At 40.9% G+C, this 18,166-nt stretch overlaps 1 protein-coding gene across 2 annotated transcripts in view; it reads left to right on the forward strand.

The window, feature by feature from the left end:
* The window catches only part of Specc1l (sperm antigen with calponin homology and coiled-coil domains 1 like), a 106,251-nt gene that overhangs the window by 44,376 nt on the left and 43,709 nt on the right, over positions 1-18,166 (forward strand). For both annotated transcript variants that reach the window (XM_057751045.1, XM_057751044.1), the window contains 5 exons: positions 3,922-3,995; positions 5,027-5,202; positions 10,411-10,574; positions 11,997-12,088; positions 16,604-16,694. In XM_057751045.1, the coding sequence (XP_057607028.1) occupies positions 3,922-3,995; positions 5,027-5,202; positions 10,411-10,574; positions 11,997-12,088; positions 16,604-16,694 (597 nt within the window). The remainder of the gene's footprint in view (positions 1-3,921; positions 3,996-5,026; positions 5,203-10,410; positions 10,575-11,996; positions 12,089-16,603; positions 16,695-18,166) is intronic.

Consider the following 18,166-nt stretch of genomic DNA (forward strand, 5'->3'; position numbering starts at 1 on the left):
TGAAGCAGTACAAACATAATTTTATTGTGCTTAAAAAAGAGAAAACTAGCCAAGTGTGGTGGTACATCTCTAGTCCAGAAACAGGAAGAACATCTTGCCGCTGCAGGAATTTAAGGCCTGCCTGGGCAACACAGCAGGACCAAGTTCAAACAAAACCAAACCAAAATGATAATATTCATATGAAGTCTAGAAAGATGTAAGTCAAATGCAAATAAAGGTAATCTTATTTTGTTTCAATTTCTGTTTTTTTTTTTATTGTGAACATATCTTACTTTGAGAATTAAGAAAAAAAATCTTACTTTTTTTTTTTTTGGAGTTGGGGAGAATGAAGACTTGAGCAAATTTTAAAAGTGGAGTAAAACCACATAAAGTTCATTTGGAGGTCGTTGTGTCTTTCAGGATCTGTGCACAGCTCCCAGGTCTCTTCACAGATTATTTTGCTCTTGACTTTCCTTTCCTCTGAAAATCGCATTTAGTTATTCACTGGGAAATGCTGGACCAGATGGAAGCAGCTGATGGCACCCAGAGAGCTTCCTGGGCTTTGGAGGCTAGGAAGGTTGTTATGGATGTTGTTGATTTTAATAAGTTCTTGAGAGTACCGTAGCCTGAGCCTGGGCCCATGGTAATGCCTGGTAACATCTGCATGATTGGTGGGCATGGAACCAGAGCTAGCATGGATTACTCTTGATTTGTCAGGGGCAACAGGTCACTGGTGGCGAGACAATTATGGAGCCATTACTAAACAGGAAGGGCAGTGCACAGAACTGCTCAGAACAAAGTTAGATGGAATAATAATGCAGCAGCAATTTATCTGATTTCTTGAACAAAAATAGCACTGTAAAAATAGAGGTTTAAGCCGGGCGATGGTGGCGCACGCCTTTAATCCCAGCACTTGCGAGGCAGAGGCAGGTGGATCTCTGTGAGTTCGAGACCAGCCTGGTCTACAGAGCTAGTTCCAGGACAGGCTCCAAAGCCACAGAGAAACCCTGTCTCGAAAAAACAAAAAACAAAACAAAAAAAAAAAAAAAAAATAGAGGTTTAATCTGTAGTTTAAAAACAAGGAGATAATAGTTTTTGGTGGAATTTGAATTGAAGACAGTAGATGGCAGTGTCGTTCATGTTAGGAAAGCTGGAGAGGAAGGGAGCACATTTGAAGGTTCCCGAGTGGGGGGATGCTTCCTTCTCCTGTGACCCCCGATTGTGCTAAGTGGCAGGAGTCTATAAAAAGAACTTAAATAGACACTCCTCCGATATCGGGAAGGAAAAGCTTGTTGCCATTTCTTAATTTTTTATCTCAGAGGAAAAGTACAAACATGATCATAAAGTTTAAATTATATCCCTGAAGACCCGTTTCGTACAGTTTATGATGTCTGAACATGTCCTCTGGCAGCTTTCCTTCCATTTAAAAGGAATAATGGCAGGGCAGTAATTCATGTGTAGTACCAGCTGCAGCAGATGCCTCGTTAAGAAGGACTGTGTGCCATCTGTGGACACGAATATAGAGGTCGGTGGAGAAAGGACCAGAACAAAAGGGGTTGGTGAAATTAGACTGCGTGGGAGTTTAGTGGGCTGCAAGAATCGTGACGGCAGGTGCCAAAGGTGAGCTGGCCTGCGGTCGGCTGTCCTGTGAATTGTGTCTGATGATGTCCTCTGTGACCAGAAAAAAAGGAAAACAAGTTTTTTTAAATTGAATTTAGTTTGTATATGAGTGTTTTGCCTGTGTGGATGTGTTTCGGATACCCTGGAGCTGGAGTTACAGACAGTTGTGAGGTGCCATGTGGGTGCTGGGAATTGAACCTCTGTCATTTGGAAGAATAGCCAGTGTTCTTAACCATTGACCCAATTCTTTAGCCCCGGGAAAACATTTTTTTTTAGCCAATTCAAAGAGAATTTTGTTTTGTTTCACTGTTTTTCTTATAAAATATCTTGTGCAGGTAACTCCGTGAGTTCAAGGCCAGTCTAGTCTCGTAGCAAGTTGCAGGCCAACAGGGACTAAATGGGGAGGCACCCTGGAATCAAAACGAAACAACAAACAACTCTGTCCATCAGTGGACCTAGTATACAGAAAAGCAGACTCCCCAGTGTCCTCAGCTGCTGTCTGTGTCCGGGTGTCTGCATTCACTCCCTGGGAGTTGACAAGGAGCCGGCTTCCCTGCTGGTTTCATCACCTTTGTTTCTGTCAGCAGGGAACCGGGCCATGACTTGTTCACTCGTCATGTTCACTTTGCCGTGATTGGACTGGGAGGCCTGTCCAGCCCTCACTGTCCAGGTTCGAGGAGGTCTGAAGTAGCTTGTAACTTTCACGTGAGGCAGCCTCTAGTTGAATCCTTTGACCACAATATCATCCTGCTTTGCTAGTTCAGTGCAGTCATAACTTTTTTTTAAATCTCTAAGAACGTGGAAACTATGTCTCTTTTTCTTTATATCTTCATTATCTAGAAAATACCCTGATTCATGGTTGATATAAGATGATAGTTGATTAATGAATAAATTTTGAACACTTTGTTTCATGGGCCCTGACTTTACTGACAATTTTGGGGTAACGTTTCCTAGTGGAGACATTAGCTATTGGCTGCCATAGGCAGTCCCTCTGTCCCATACCTCATTTTATTCTGTCCTCTCCATTGATTTACCTCATTTTATCCAACTTTAGAAAATATTATGTGCTTTAATAATAATTCATGCCATTATTTTATTACTGAAGTTAATTCATATCATTTAACAATATCATGGGTTTATGAGTGACTGGGCAGAAGTATTTGCCATGCATGCCTGATTAATCTGAACTCACTTTTGCAACCCAAGGTGGAAGAGAAGAACCAACTCTTAAAGGTGTGTCCCTGACCTGTACACCTGTGCTCACTTGAGTACACAAACACACACACACATTCTCTCTCTCTCTCTCTCTCTCTCTCTCCCTCTCTCTCTCTCTCTCTCTCTCTCTCTCTCACACACACACACACACACACACACACACACACTGATTTTAAAAAAGTTGAATGTGGTGGTGCATGCCCTTTAATCCCAGCACTTTAATCCCAGCACTTGGGAAGCAGAGACAGGCAGATCTCTGAGTTTGAGGCCAGCCTGGTCTACAGGGTGAGTTCCATATATATAAATCATGGCTGGAATGTAGCTCAGTGGCTGAAAACATATGTGTGACATACATGAGGCCCTGGATTTACTTTTATTTTATGTGTATGTGGCGGGAGGAGAAAGAATATGGATGAGAGTGGAGAGGGAACTGTAACATCAATAGGCAAAATCTTAATAAAGGATTATCATCGTACGTAAGAGCCCTTTCTGGTGCATAACCGAGAAGTGACTTATTCCTGAGCTGTCAGAGTTCCGAGTGTGACAGCTGTCCAGAGGGACAGTTACAGCATGGTGCCCGCCTGAGAGATTTTTCTTTGTGCATGACTTTTAAGGCAATGTTTCCTTCCAACCAAACAGTATGTGATTTCCTATTGTATTTACTGGTACTAGTCCATAGACTAATTGGTAGCTCTTTGGATATTACAAATTAGTTGTATAAATAATTTTACTGATTTCACTTTTCTTGAATTTTTTTCTAGTGTTTAAAGGGAATAATGCTTACATGGTTAGAGTGGTAACTTCTCTGATTAAAAGTTTACATTTTAATAGCAGTCAGTGCTATTTTGATTGACTCTGTGCCAATAGTATGTATGTTTATAACAATTGCTTTCAGTTTACTTAGGAAGTGAAGCAGAAACTGTGATCTTGGATTGAATATTTTTTCATGCTTTCAAGTCCTGTGATGAAAGGCAGATAAGTCTTAGCTCAGGAAAACTTTTGATGGTCATATTTTAGCACCTCTTTTATATCATTTCTTTGGAACATGTAATATCATTAAGAACTTGAGGTCTAAGGAGAAATATTTAATCTTTGTGGTCTTTTCAGATACTGTTAAAAAGCTCCAAGACCAAAAGCACGACATGGAAAGAGAAATCAAGACCCTCCACAGGAGACTCCGGGTAGGACGGATCTTCATGTGCTGCCAGTACTGATGTGCTAGTGATTTATGGGTAGTGATTTTAGGGAGATGTAGCATGGGAAGGTATTACATTTTGAAAAGAAAATTTATTAACTTTTGATTTTAAAATCACAAACAAGGCTGTTTCTGTGTAAGATTTCTGCATTCTCTGGGTTGGGTTAGCTGCCAGCACCCAGGCTGCTAGGATGTGGAGGGAGAGAGTGCTAATCATAGACCTCGAGTTCTGACGCAGTTGTTCTGGCTGCTTTCGTGGTATTAGAAAATTGCTTTGAGGTTGAGAGGGCTCATGCAAGGCCCAGCTGTGGCTCTGGGGGAAGTGAAGCCCCCGGGGAGACTTCTCTGCCGAGCCACACCCGCATCCTTCTTGTCTGTGGGAAGCGGCAGACCACTCGGTTCCTTACAGTCTCTTTCTTTGTATGATTGTGTCTGCCTATATTGAGTTCAGTTTTTCTTCTGGCTTCCTCTTCCTTTTCCTTTACTTTAGTTTTTTTTTTTTTTTTCCTGCTGGTTTTTGATGTCAGAGTATTTATAGATTTTCACTGTATGGCTCAGATACCATTTATATACCTTCACAAACCACTTAGGTACTTTCACATGCCTTTACGCACTTTAACATACCATTTATGTACCATCATAATACAGTTTATATACCTTCTTAAGAGTTCAGAGGTAAAACTCTAAGTTTTTAATGTTCTTTATTTTTATAAGACTTGCTTTGAAATTTGCATGAGGAAGGGAAGTCTAACATTTTTTCTCATTAATATTTATTGAGTACTCTGAATACTTGATGGCTCAGTAGGAAGACCAGATGGCAAGTCTTCCCTTCATTTAGAACAAATTCACTGAAAAGAGCTACTTTGTCTGTTAAAATAACAGCACTCTTGGGATTAAAAAAACTCATCATTCAAGAATATGACTCGCGAGGGCAAACTAATCATTAACAAATTTTACTGCTTTTAAATAAATCTCCATTACTCCTTTTTGGAAATAAAAATTAATCTTTTAATGTAGGAAGAATCTGCAGAATGGCGGCAGTTTCAGGCTGATCTCCAGACTGCAGTGGTAATTGCAAATGATATCAAGTCCGAAGCCCAAGAAGAGATTGGTGACCTAAAGCGACGGTTACATGAGGCACAAGAAAAAAATGAGAAACTCACAAAAGAATTGGAGGAAATAAAGTCACGCAAGTATGTTCTGAGAATCCAGTTGTGTGTTTCAGTAACGAACAGTTTAGCCTCAGTCTTGGGATGGGCCTGTGGCTAGTGCTGTCTTGTCTGGACTCTGGCAGTCCACCACTCGTACTTCTCTGTAGACTGCAGTCTGGAAGCACACAGTCGGCTTCGGTCTGACCCTGCCTCTTGGTAGATGTGTGATCTGTTAACAGTCCTTGCCCTGTGCTTCGGTTCTCTCACCTGTGAATGAGGGCAATGTGAATTGATTTATAGTCTTGTAAGAGTAAGTGAACTACTGCCTGCAAAGTGACCGACCAGTAAACTTGAGTTACTGGTTTTGGGAAAACAGCTGATCTGTTCAGTGTAAGTTTCTTTCCCTCACTCACTGTCGGAATTTCCATTTTTCAGTGACCTGCAGAGTAGTACCCCCCACATCTCACAAAGGGATCACTGGGAATCCGTAAAGATGACTGTATCAGGCTTTTCACCTCTACCTAGGAGTCGTCCCACTATTTTGCTACATAGACGGGTTGGTTCATTTGTACTGCTCTTAGGTAGCTCGTTTGGTTTCGGGGTATCTAGCTAAAGGTCTCTTAGTTAGATGTTTTCTAGTTAACTCATTATGCAAAAGGTACAAGGTTTAATCTTTGCTTTTATTTACTTTTAATTATTCTTTCATCTTTCCCTTGCGGTACTTTCTCTATTGCTCCTAAGACAGATTTCTTTCTCCAATACTTTCTTTTGTCAAATGTTTTGTTTTATTGTTACCAATAGTTATATTTAGAATATGTTAGGGCTAGATTTAGTTCATAACGTCCATTGGTTGTGGAGTCTTCTGGGTGTAGGCCAGATGCTTTTGTTAAGCTACATTATGGTTATTCCAAGCACATTTTCCAGTATGCTTACCTTGTTACGACTTATCTCCTCTCATAAAAGTTTGATTTAATTATGTATAGTTTTCGTTTATTTAGTTTGAGCGGTGTGTGCGTACTTCATTGCTCTATTCAATTAAGCTCTCTATTCTTAATTTACTACTAAATCCTCCTTTGTCCTTTAGTTTCATAAAGGGTAGCGTAATGTTCTTAGAAAGAAAATATAGCCCATTGCTTCCCACCTCATTGGCTACATCTTGACCTAACGTTTTTATGGTGATTCTCTTGCTTTTGTTCCTTTTTAGGGTTTGCTGAAGATGGCGGTATATAGGCTGTATTAGCAAGGGGTGGTGAGGTATAGCGGGGTTTATCGATTATAGAACAGGCTCCTCTAGATGGATATAAAGTACCGCCAAGTCCTTTGAGTTTTAAGCTGTGGCCAGTAGTTCTCAGGCAAATAATTTTGTTTCTAAATTATTGAAGTTTAGGGCTAAGCATAGTGGGGTATCTAATCCCAGTTTGGATCTTAGCTGTCGTGCATAAGGTTAATTAGAATTACTTTTGTCATTGGTCTTAGGTCCAGCGATGAATTTTCACATATTGGATGGATTTTTATTCTATTTTTAGTATTTCCAGTGACATATTTTACGCCGGTAATAATTAGTTTGGGTTAATCGTATGACCGCGGTGGCTGGCATGAAATTTACCAACCCTTAGAGAGGCATGGCTTAGTCAAACTTTCGTTCATTGCTTAATTTTTATCACTGCTGAGTCCCGTGGGGGCGTGGCTAGGCAAGGCGTCTTTAGCTATTGTATGTACTTGATGCCCTCTCCTAAGAGTTAGGCTGAACTCTGTGGGATTCTACACTGGTTTATGGATGTTTGCATGTGTAATTCTGCCTCCAACTAATTATAAGGCCAGGACCAAACCTTTTGATGTTTATGGGATGCTTGCATCCATCTAAGCATTTTCAGTGCTTTGCTTTCAATAAGCTACATTAACAGCAAAAAAAATCAGTACTGGAATTGTACTTGAAAATTTTGGGGTGTTGGAGTTGTTTTTTGGTATTAATTTTTTTTTTTTGTCAATACTAAATTTTAAGCTATATTTGCGTGATTACTCGAATGTGCGAGAGCCCGGTTAGGATTACCTTGTTTCTAGAGTTTTGTGGAGTTGAATTTATGTCTATCTAACATGAAAAGTATGCCCTTGGAGGCTTGACAAGAGGTACAAAGCATTTGCATAGTTAGAACGGCTTGTATATATGTCCCGGACCCATTAATTAATATGCTATGAGGGTAATTATGAGGATGAATGACACTTGAATAGGAAGTCCAGCTACACGTTAAGCTGACCGTCATGCCTTGACGGCTATGGTGAGTCACAGCATACCGAAAAATAAAAGATACCAACTGCCCGAGACCACAGTTATGTTGGGCATGGGCTGATTAGACCCGTATGACATGCTCAGTTCCACAGTGAGACTCCACCTGAGTGGGGGAGAGAATTTATGTGTTTGATGTTATTATTAAGATTTGATTTTACTTCACTTTAAATAATTATTAATTAGGCATAGGGAAAGGCAATATATCTTTGAAAGGCTTTTATTTAATTAGTGCTTAGTTCTAATGTGTTGCTAAGTGTTTTTTATTGGCATCCTTGGGCAGAACTTGGAATGAAGCTTAATGAATCTTCATTGGTATAAAGCTGGCATTACTCTTTTCTCTGTATATTATTAAATAAATAGTTTATTAGAAATGGCTCATTTGATAGTTAACCCTGAGTGATTGAACTTGGTTCTGCCTGTCCATCCACCCATCTGTCCACCCACTCACGGCCCACCCATGACCCACCCACTCATTCATCCATCCTTCCGTCGTGCGGTGGATTAATTTAAGGCCTTACACATGCCAGGCAAGTGCTCTATCACCTAGCCCTAAGATTCAGTTCTTGAAGGATCTTTCCACTGGATCCTGAAAGTTTATTAGTCTTTATATTTTAGAGAAATGCCTGTTAAAAGAGGCAGCATCTTGGGGCTGGAGAGGTAACTAAATGGTTAAGAGAACTTCTTCTCTTCCCAGATCTGAGTTTGGGTCCAGCCCCCTTATCAGGTGACTCCAATTGAGGGGACATGTTGCTCTTTTCTGGCCTCTGTGGCCCCACCCCCAGCGCCCCCCCCCCACTATTGAAAAAGGAAGAGATAGCATCTTACAAGCAGTGATTATCAGAGTGATGTTTTAAAGTACAAAACTACCTAAATGAAAAGTGTGGGGTTTCACTCAAAATATCCTTCTTAAAGGGGAAAGTGTTACTTTTACCAAATCCAGTCTTGGAGGGCCTGATTTTCAACCTTCCGTGTTACAAAATGGGAAGTGTGGCAGGCACTTCTGCTTAACACTGTGTTTCCAAGTGTGAGGTGGTCTTGAGGTGGACACTGTGTGTGACCTTTCCAGTTTGAGCTGCTTTCTTCTCATGGAACAGCGTTTTTATTTGAGAATGATTGGGAGAGAAACTGGCTATTCAAACTCTGTTCTTTGACATTTTCTTTGAAAGTGATTAGGACCCTGTCCCATTGAGGAAAACACCTGGTGGTATATGTTGTTGTTAATGAAATGTAGGTATTCAAGGGAGTGGAGAACCTTTATCTGCCATTGCAAGATGATTTAAAAAGTTTTTTTAAATTAATATTTCTTTATTTTGTGTGTGTGCCATTCTGCACATGTGGAAATGAGAAAGCACCTTGTGGAATACACTTCCTACCGTGTGTAGTTTGAGCATCACACTCGGGTTGTCAGCATTGGTAGGAAACACATTTGTCTGCTGAGCCATCTCACTGGCCTTAGAGCATGTTGATGCCATCATTTAGCAAGTGTGGCTCCAATGTATTATATGATTTAAGGCATTTGAAAAGCCTCTGTATTGCCAGTATTTTTCTTATGATCAATATATGATGTCGCAGAATCAGATGGATAAAAAGTCTTTCAAAGTATTTAATTGACCAGCGAATTTTAGTGGATAGGGTAGGAGAAATTTACTTACATGACTTCATTTTCCACATTGAAGCTACTTTTTTCTTCTTGGCGTGCTGGTTCTCAGACAGGGGGCCTCATTCATGCTCAACAAGTACTGTAGTGCTGCACCATGGCTCCAGTCTGCAGCTAAGCTTACCACTTTGGCAGTGCAGATTTAACCCAGGGCCTTCTACCTGTTCAGTCAGGGGCTCAGGACTAAGTTACTTTTCTAGCCTAGCAAAAATTTGGTAACTACCCATTGTTTAATTTTAGTGTACTGAAAAGGTTATTAAAATATTCTCCTGTCTCGAAAAACCAAAAAAAAAAAAAAAAATTCTCCCCTTTTCCAAACACACGTTTGTTTGAGATCTGCATTTTTTATATCTCAGAAGATCAAATACAGAAGAAATGAGAATACAGTTGTCTTCTCAGCAGTTAAATACATACATCATTTCTGTTTATCTGTCTATTTATTTTGAGACAGGGTCTCTGTAGTCTTGGCTGTAGCTCACTATATATAAACCAGGCTGGTTTTGAATTGGCAGAGATCCACCTGCCTCTACCTCATAAGTGCCGGGATTAAAGGCATACACCGCCACACTTGGCTAAATACATATTTTTAAAAATGTAAGACACTGTTATTTTTCTTAGCAATTTTTTGAATTTGGAAAATAAAATTTTTAAAAATATTCTTAGATTTTTATTTACTTACTTTTTTTTTTTTTTGAGATAGGGTCTCATTGTGTAACATTTGCTGATCTAGAATTCCCTGTATGTGGACCAGACTAGCCTAGAACTCAGCTGAATAAAATATTTTATGGTCTTAATTTAGTGAGCTTTTCCAGTCTTTGCAGGGATTCTCTTTCTGTGACAGTTTTGTATCATTCTTAGGGAACTGGAACTTTTGGTTCTGTTTCGTTGTATGTGTATGCACAGTGCGTTAGCCTCTGTGATCTGCTGGTGAATTCCCAGGTGACTGAGAAGGGCTGTGCCTTCCTGGCAGCACAAAACCAGAGATTCCCAGTTGAGTCAGGCTGCGGCCAGTCTGCCTCCCGATTTACTGCTAATTGATTACTGATGTCCTCACCTGACACTTTATGAAAATGGAACTTGATGGCTATTTAACTTGCTTAGGATAACCTGATAGGAGCATTTCAGCATCATTTCCTGGTGTTTACCAGGCAAAGAATATTAGGTCAGGCAATTGCTGTGTTCAACTGGTACAACTTATAAAAACAAAAACCAAACCCTGATACCCTTCAATGCTTTTTAATCAGGAAATTTAAAATGTATATTTTCTCATACATGCAGATGTCTTCATTCCGCTGTCTTTTGTTAGGCAGGAGGAGGAGCGAGGCCGGGTGTACAACTACATGAATGCTGTCGAAAGAGATTTGGCAGCCTTGCGGCAAGGGATGGGACTGAGTAGACGGTCCTCAACTTCTTCAGAGCCTACTCCTACAGTAAAAACCCTCATCAAGTCGTTTGACAGTGCATCTCAAGGTAAGTGAGTCCTTGTCTGTGGTTCCCAAGACTTGTGCTTCTCTGTTTGCTTGATTCAGTTGCCTGATATAGTTTGCTATTCTGTAGTTTCGTCAGCTTGCATATAGGGTTTGTCATACAGTGCCATGTGTATGTAGTGTCACATACGTCATATTAGGTATCTTGAGTCAAAGCAAGTTCTGCAGGGGTTGGGATGCACTGCTTTAGAAAGCCTGGTCTCGGCTGCGCACCCTACTTCCCTTGCCCAGCACTATCTTTTCTCCCTAGATGGATCACACTCATTCCTGATTTCTAGTATCTTCTTTATGCGCAGACTTCCTGATACGTAACTCTAGCTCCTAACTTTCCTCCAAATTTCCTAATTCTGTGTACCCAAGTGCCTCATTGACATTGATACTTGAGCATGTGTAGGCATCCTGTGTTTTCCAGCTTCATCGCTTCTCAAGCCTAGTGTCAGCAAGGGTCTACTGAGTCACTGGGACCAGAAACCTAGGACTCTGACTTAAACCCTTTTGCTCACTGTCTGACTTCCAACGTGGACTTCTTTGTTCTGTTCTCTTTCTTCACTCTCAGTGGCATTGACTTTAGTTCAGGCCATCTTCAGTTAGTAACCAGTAAGCTTCTAGTCTCCTCTTTGTCATCAAGAAAGTCTGTCTTGTTTAAAATGCTGTCGTTATCTTATGATAGAAGGAAGTGCAGATCAAGGTTGTGTAACCGCTGGGCTACTCTTCTTTTACCTTGTACAGCCCACAGTACTGCACTTCAGGGTCAGAGCAAAGCTAGACTCTTGATAAGGTAGCTCTTACAACACTGACCCTGAAGACACATCTGCAGTCTTTCATAAAAGCTGTAGACGGTCTTATGTGACTGTGCGCATGCCTTACTTATTGAGACAGGATCCTACTGTGCAGCCCAGGATGACCTAGAATACTCGCTAAGTATCTCAGTCTAGTCTGAGCTTGTTATCCTCTTCTGCCTCAACCTCTGAAGTGCTGAGATTATAGGTGTTCACTGCTGTGTCTGGCCGTTTATTCTACTTGTTAAAAATACATAAATAATGATGCTGGGGATAGAACATGGAGCCTCTACATGCTACAAGTGCTCTACCCCTGAGCTGCGCCCCATCCCTCTTGTTTCCTTTCTTTAGAGTTCATTGATTTATGGAGTATTTTAGCCATGTGATTAAATAGCAGAAATCAAGTACTGACCTAGGAAAGCATTCGTCTGGTAGGAAAAGAAATACCTGTGTCATAGGCTCTGCCTGTGAGTATTCAGCATAGGTCAGGCATTGTTCCCAGGATACAGTTTGCAGGAAATTAGGAGCACTGGCTAACAGGCGAATCCTTCCATGGAGATGAGTAGGAAACTCCCCCTGCACCGTGATAAGTTTATTATTAACTTTCTCATTTACTATTTTTGTAGTGCCAAATGCTGCTGCAGCTGCAATTCCTCGAACGCCCCTGAGTCCAAGTCCCATGAAAACCCCTCCTGCAGCTGCTGTTTCCCCCATGCAGGTGAGCGCCCAGGATTATCGAAGGCTCAGAAAGGTTGAGTTGCACATTAGATCATCTTTTCCAGTCGTGCATGGTGGTGAATGGACTGCTTCAGAAGAGGGAGTGGTAAGGTTCGCTTGGTAAAATACCACCAGTAGCCTTAACGGAGGCAGTTTATAAATTGTGACGCTCTTCTGGAAAACACTGATGTCTGAGGGACTGTGTAGCTGGCATATTTTATCTTTTGCTTTCTAACAGATCACTTCAAAACTTTGCAGACTTAATGGCTGGAGAGATGGCTGAGCACTTCAGAGCGCTTAGTGCTCTTGTGGAGATCCTGAGTTCAGTCCCCAGCACTCGTGTGAGACAGCTCACAGTAACCTGTAACTCCAGCTTCAGGGGTGGATCTGACACCTTTCCGGGCCTCCTTGGACACCTGAACTCAAGTGTACATCCAACAGTAGTTAAATGTGGATCTACACAAGGCATGAGTGGAGAAAAGAGTTGTTAATTGGAGGCCATTTGTCACAGTTGAGCTCAAGGACATGGCATTGCTGATCTACTGTAAATGACTTTCAGAGTTGCTATTCTTTTTCGTTGTTGGGAATAGAGCCAGGAATAAGGCAGAAGGCTTTTCTCTGTGGAGCTCAAGAGACCCTCTTGTTATGCCATTTCTATAGCCACTTTAACATGGGTGAGAGTAGCCACAGGAAAAATAGCCCCTGAACTAGTATTCTGTGATAAGGATAGCCAGGGCTGCCATTTACCTTAAAATTGAGAGCTTGGGGCATTTTATTTTTTTGACTTCTATATTGGGTTAATGATTGACCCTGTGATTTGAGAGTGGACTTTTAAAGTCTAGGATAAGTGAAGTTTCTCAGACAGTGGCTTGGCATTTGAAAAGTAAGGAAGCACCATGGTTTGGCTGCAGATTTAATGCTTTTTAGATGTTCTCTATTAATCAGACTTTTAAAAGAAAACCTAAAGGTACAAAGCAAGATGCCAAGTAAAACAAAACCTCAAATAAGATGAATAAGACAAAGCTTCTCTAGCATTTATCTGTTATATTTCATGTCTAAGATTTTGTAACATCTTTTTGAAGATAGGAAGATTAAAAATACCTTTAGCTAGCAACAAAACTCATTATAATGCTCTTTAATACGTAGTTAGTCTGTCCAGTGTCTCTCAAGCCTAGCTGCACAGAAAACTGCATAAAGAGTTTAGAAACACATTCCTAGACATTGTCTTTGCGAATGGAATCTCTGGGACAGCATTCCATTTTAAAACACTCCATGGGCAGGAATAATTCTTGTCATGTGAAATAGCAAGAGTTGTCACAAACAAATGGAAAGCTGGACAAAAGCTAGGAAACAGTGGTTTTCAGACATTGCACTGCTGTGGTCCGTGAAAAAATTCCCAGCAGATGAGGGAAGCCCTGGTGTGGCTCACATTGTTTGCCCGGAGGCAGTTTCGAGGTGGAGGTTTAGGGAGGATGAACTAATTTAGGACAGAGAGGACAGACCAGTTGTATCTAAGGTTATAAGCCAACATTCATAGAAAATGAGACCGCTAGAATTTTCAGGGCAGAGTCCCTGGGAAGAGGAAACTACAGAGAGGGTCCAGACATTCCCATGGGTATCCTTTTGAATCTTTGCCTGAGGCTGGCTGCCTAGCTGTATGGTGGAAGCTCTAGAAGGCCTGCCTGGAAGAAGTCTTCAGCAGCAATTGCGGGGACTTCTCAGACACTTTCAGTAGTTTACGTAGGGTAGGGAATAATGTGAGTTCGTATCAGCCACCATGAAGAAATTTCCTTGAACAGATAGGGAATAGAGTACACCGAGACAGCTTTTGAGTCTGAATACTCTACGTCTGCCCAAAAGACCTCAAAGGTACCTTCCAAAAGGATTAGCAGAGCTGGAAGCAGCAGTACTGTAGGCAGTCTATAAACTCTTGCAATGAGCTCATCTGCTGGTAGTTAGCGTTCGTGTTCTTTGCTCTTGTTGAGTGTTGGCTGACTTGGTGATTTGTTTCTAATAGCAGAAGTGTGCAGTGGTGCTTCCGAGAGAAAGTCACAGAACGATTGGATTTTGCTGTGAGTGCGCTTCTCAGGTTCACTCACTCTGAGGGAGCCCTCTGTAGTTGCCTTGTGCTGAGCTTGGTCTTGTGGAGGACCATGGAAGTAAGCTTAGCAGCCACTCTGAGACTCACCATCAAAGAGACCCTACACCTTCCTCCTACCTGTCTTTGTGATAACCTGTGATAGCTTGATTTGTCTTCTCACCGAAGACCTGGAGCTACAATTATCCAGCTAAGCTTTTGGACCCATAGAAATCATGAGATCATAAATGTTTATTGTTTAAAGTCACTGGAAAGTATGGGGATACTTTGTCATGCGGCGTACATCAGTAATGCAGTAGGTTATTTTCCTGCCAGAATGGTCTTACAGACTTTAGTAGAATCCAACAAAATAAAAGGTGCTTTTGTATTTATATGGAAATGCAAAGGGATTTGAATATGTAAAACATTTGAAGACTTGGAGTGCTTGATTTCAACATTTACTGCATGACACAAACATTATGTTTCACTGAAGAGAAATCAGAAAGTGGATAGAGTCCTGGGGTAGACGAGCTGATTTTCAGCACAAATGTCAGGATTATTTAGTATGATGGCAGGAGTTGTCTACACGGGATTCTGAGTAACTAGATAACATAGGATAATACTGTCAGGATTATTTAGTATGAGGGCAGGAGTTGTCTACACGGGATTCTGAGTAACTAGATGAACATAGGATAATACTGTCAGGATTATATAGTATGAGGGTAGGTATAGATTCTGAGTATGAAATATTGAGGTTGACCAGTAGACCCAAACTATATATAACGGTATATAATATAAAGCTTAAAGGCAGGAACATTAGTGAAAATCTTTGTGTTCTTTGAGCACACAAAGGCTTCTTCTTTAGGACACACACACACAAATGAGTCATAAAAGCAACTGATACTTGAACATCAGGATTTTTAAAATTTGAACGCAAAGGCATATTTTATATAGGAGAATATATTCACAGTATTTACTTGTCTTACAGAAGACTTGCATGTGATAACTTGAAAACAGCATGTAATAAGGGGCAAACAATTTATATGAAAGCATAGAAGAAGGAGTTCAGCATCATTAGTCATCAAGGAAATGAAAATGAAATTCACAGTAAGCTATTAGTCCTTATGGCTAAAATTAAAGGTTAATGATGTAAAGATGTAGCAAAGCTGTACTGTTGCATAGGTCTTTTGGGAGAATGAAATAAGTAGCTAGAAGTTAGTTAGATTTTTTTAAAAAAATGGCTGAGGGTTGGGGTGTGGAGGCAGAGGCAGGTGGATCTCTTTGAGTCTGAGAGCAGCTTGGTCTACATAGCAAGTTCCAGGACAGCCAGGGTTACATAGTGAGATTCTGTCTTTAGGGGTGTGTGTGTGTGTGTGTGAGAGAGAGAGAGTGTGTGTGTGTGTGAGAGAGAGAGAGAGTGTGTGTGTGTGTGTGTGTGAGAGAGAGAGAGAGAGAGAGAGAGAGAGAGAGAGAGAGAGAGAGAGAGAGCGAGCTGGAGAAAAGCCAAGGAAACGGAAGCACAAGGAAGAAGGGTGGGTGGCCTGTTCTGTATATTATGGGTTAGAGCAGTAGTGGTGGGTATTTTAGGCTGCTGTGTGTGTCTACATCAGGGCATAAGGAAACTCCTTATATTGCTGTTGGCAGGAGTTCTGAGTTAAAGACTACAGCCTGAACTGGGACAGTTGTCAAATTATCAAGTGGGAGACATAGTTGAGGTCTGTTTGGAACCAGGACAAGAAAAACCAATAAAACCACAATAGAAACACATCCATATTTTGGTTTGGAACCTAATTTTGTGTTTAGCACATTGGCATATGGTAGTTCAAGAATCTCTTTAAACAAAGGAATTAAATTATATTCCGAGTGCCAGAGGCTTTCAGGGTCAGTGGTATGCGTAACTATAAAAGGCCCCAGGGAAACATCTTTGTGGGGAGCAAGTGTCCTGCATCTTGACTGTCTGCATTCTGGTTGTGATGCCTTAATACAGAAGTATAAGGAAATCAAGTGAAGAGGGTGCTGACTGTTAAAACTGTATAAGAATATACATTTTTCTTATAAGTTTATTTACTTTAAAAAATGATTAGTTTAATTTTTAATTTTATTTTATTATCTAATTTGTTCATTTTATATGCAATCATGTTTTGCTTTCATGTTTGTGTGAGGGTGTCAGATCCCCTGGAACTGGAGTTGGAGACAGTTGTGAGCTGCCATATGTTTGCAGGGAATTGAACCCGGGTCCTCTGGAAGAGCAGTCAGTGTTCTTAACTGCTGAGCCATCTCTCCAGCTCCCAAGTTTATTTTTTTTAAGAGTATTGACCACACAGTGTATGTTTATATCAAAGGAGTTATGCATTGTTTGTAACTGACATCTACTCTCTGAAGCGTTTGTTTTCTCTGTGAGTCTCAGTACTAGATTTAACATAGCTGCTTTTATTTCAGAGACATTCCATAAGTGGACCAATCTCAACCCCCAAGCCTCTGACATCCCTGTCGGATAAGAGATCAAACTACGGAGAAATTCCTGTACAAGGTACAGCTAATGCATCCTTTGCATTTCACTTTTTTGTTAATTTTTAGACTCTTTGGCTAACAGCTTATTTTCTTGGTGCTGACATTATGCTTGCCAAGCTGGTGTATGTCTTTTTCAAAGGTTTTTCCTAATATGTCTTAACTACAAGTAGGAAAATGAGTTATTAGCAAATGAAGCTTTCATGACAAATGTATTTTTTCCTTTTGTTCTGAGACAAAGTCTTGCTATATAGTCAGACTAGCGTTGAACCGAGTTCTAGGTCTTCCTGCCTGATGCTCCAGAGTGTGGTGTTACAGGGGCGTGCCACTCTCCAGGCTGGTACCTTTAAATAATGATAAGTAATGCAGAGTGTGTGTCACTGCAGGACATGGTTCACAGCTCTTCATGGAAAGTGTATTGCTGTCGTCTGTATTTTACAGACATCATCAGAACACATAAAGCCTTTAAAAACCCACACTTTAATATACAGGCATAGATAAAAGCAAAACAAAGGAAAAGATTGACCATGGAAGCCAAATGTGGTAGCACATGCCTGTGATCCCAGCACAACAACAACATAGAGGTCTGGCGTTACCTCCTTAGTCTGACATAAAAGGCATTGACCTAAGCACTTGGGTAGTTCAGCCCATATTGCAGTCTCCTCTAGGTCCCCTACTTCCATAATCCTAGCAGGTACCCAGTAATGTACAAACCAAAAAGGGAAATTTTGGGAGAAAAAGATGGGAGCACGTAACTGAAAGCCTGAGGTGCAAGGAATTGTAAAAGTGAGGCTGTCTTCTGAGGGTTTGGTGGTGCTGTGAAGTTGGGTGTCACTCTTTTGTTCATACCTGTGGTGCATTAACCAGAGTGACAGTGAGCTCTCATAGTCATTGCCATCTTGATGATGTCATTAACCAAGGTAGTGACAAAACAAGGTGGTTACTTTTTGCTTATGGTAAGTTCAGCTTCATGGTAATATGAGCCTGTTGTAGGAGGCTGCTTGTTTGTTCCCAGCTGACCAGAAATAACCACTCAGAAACTATATTAATTAAATCAGTGGTTGGCCTATTAGCTCTAGCTTCTTCTTCTTCTTTTTTTTTTTTTTTTTTTTTTGGTTTTTCGAGACTGGGTTTCTCTGTGGTTTTGGAGCCTGTCCTGGAACTAGCTCTTGTAGACCAGGCTGGTCTTGAACTCACAGAGATCCGCCTGCCTCTGCCTCCCGAGTGCTGGGATTAAAGGCTTGTGCCACCACCGCCTGGCTAGCTCTATCTTCTTATTGGCTAGCTCTTACCTCATAATTTAACCCATTTCTCTTAATCTGTGTATCACCATGTGACTGTGGCTTACTGGCAATGTTCTGTCCAGGATCTGTCTCTGGCATGACTACATGATGTCTCCTTGGCAACACCTTCTTTCTTCTGGCATTCAGTTTAATTTTCCCCGCCTAGCTCTATTCTACACCATCACAGGCCAAAACAGTTTCTTTATTCATT

This window comes from Chionomys nivalis, chromosome 19, assembly GCF_950005125.1.
Source record: "Chionomys nivalis chromosome 19, mChiNiv1.1, whole genome shotgun sequence".
Classification (NCBI taxonomy): Eukaryota; Metazoa; Chordata; class Mammalia; order Rodentia; family Cricetidae; genus Chionomys; species Chionomys nivalis.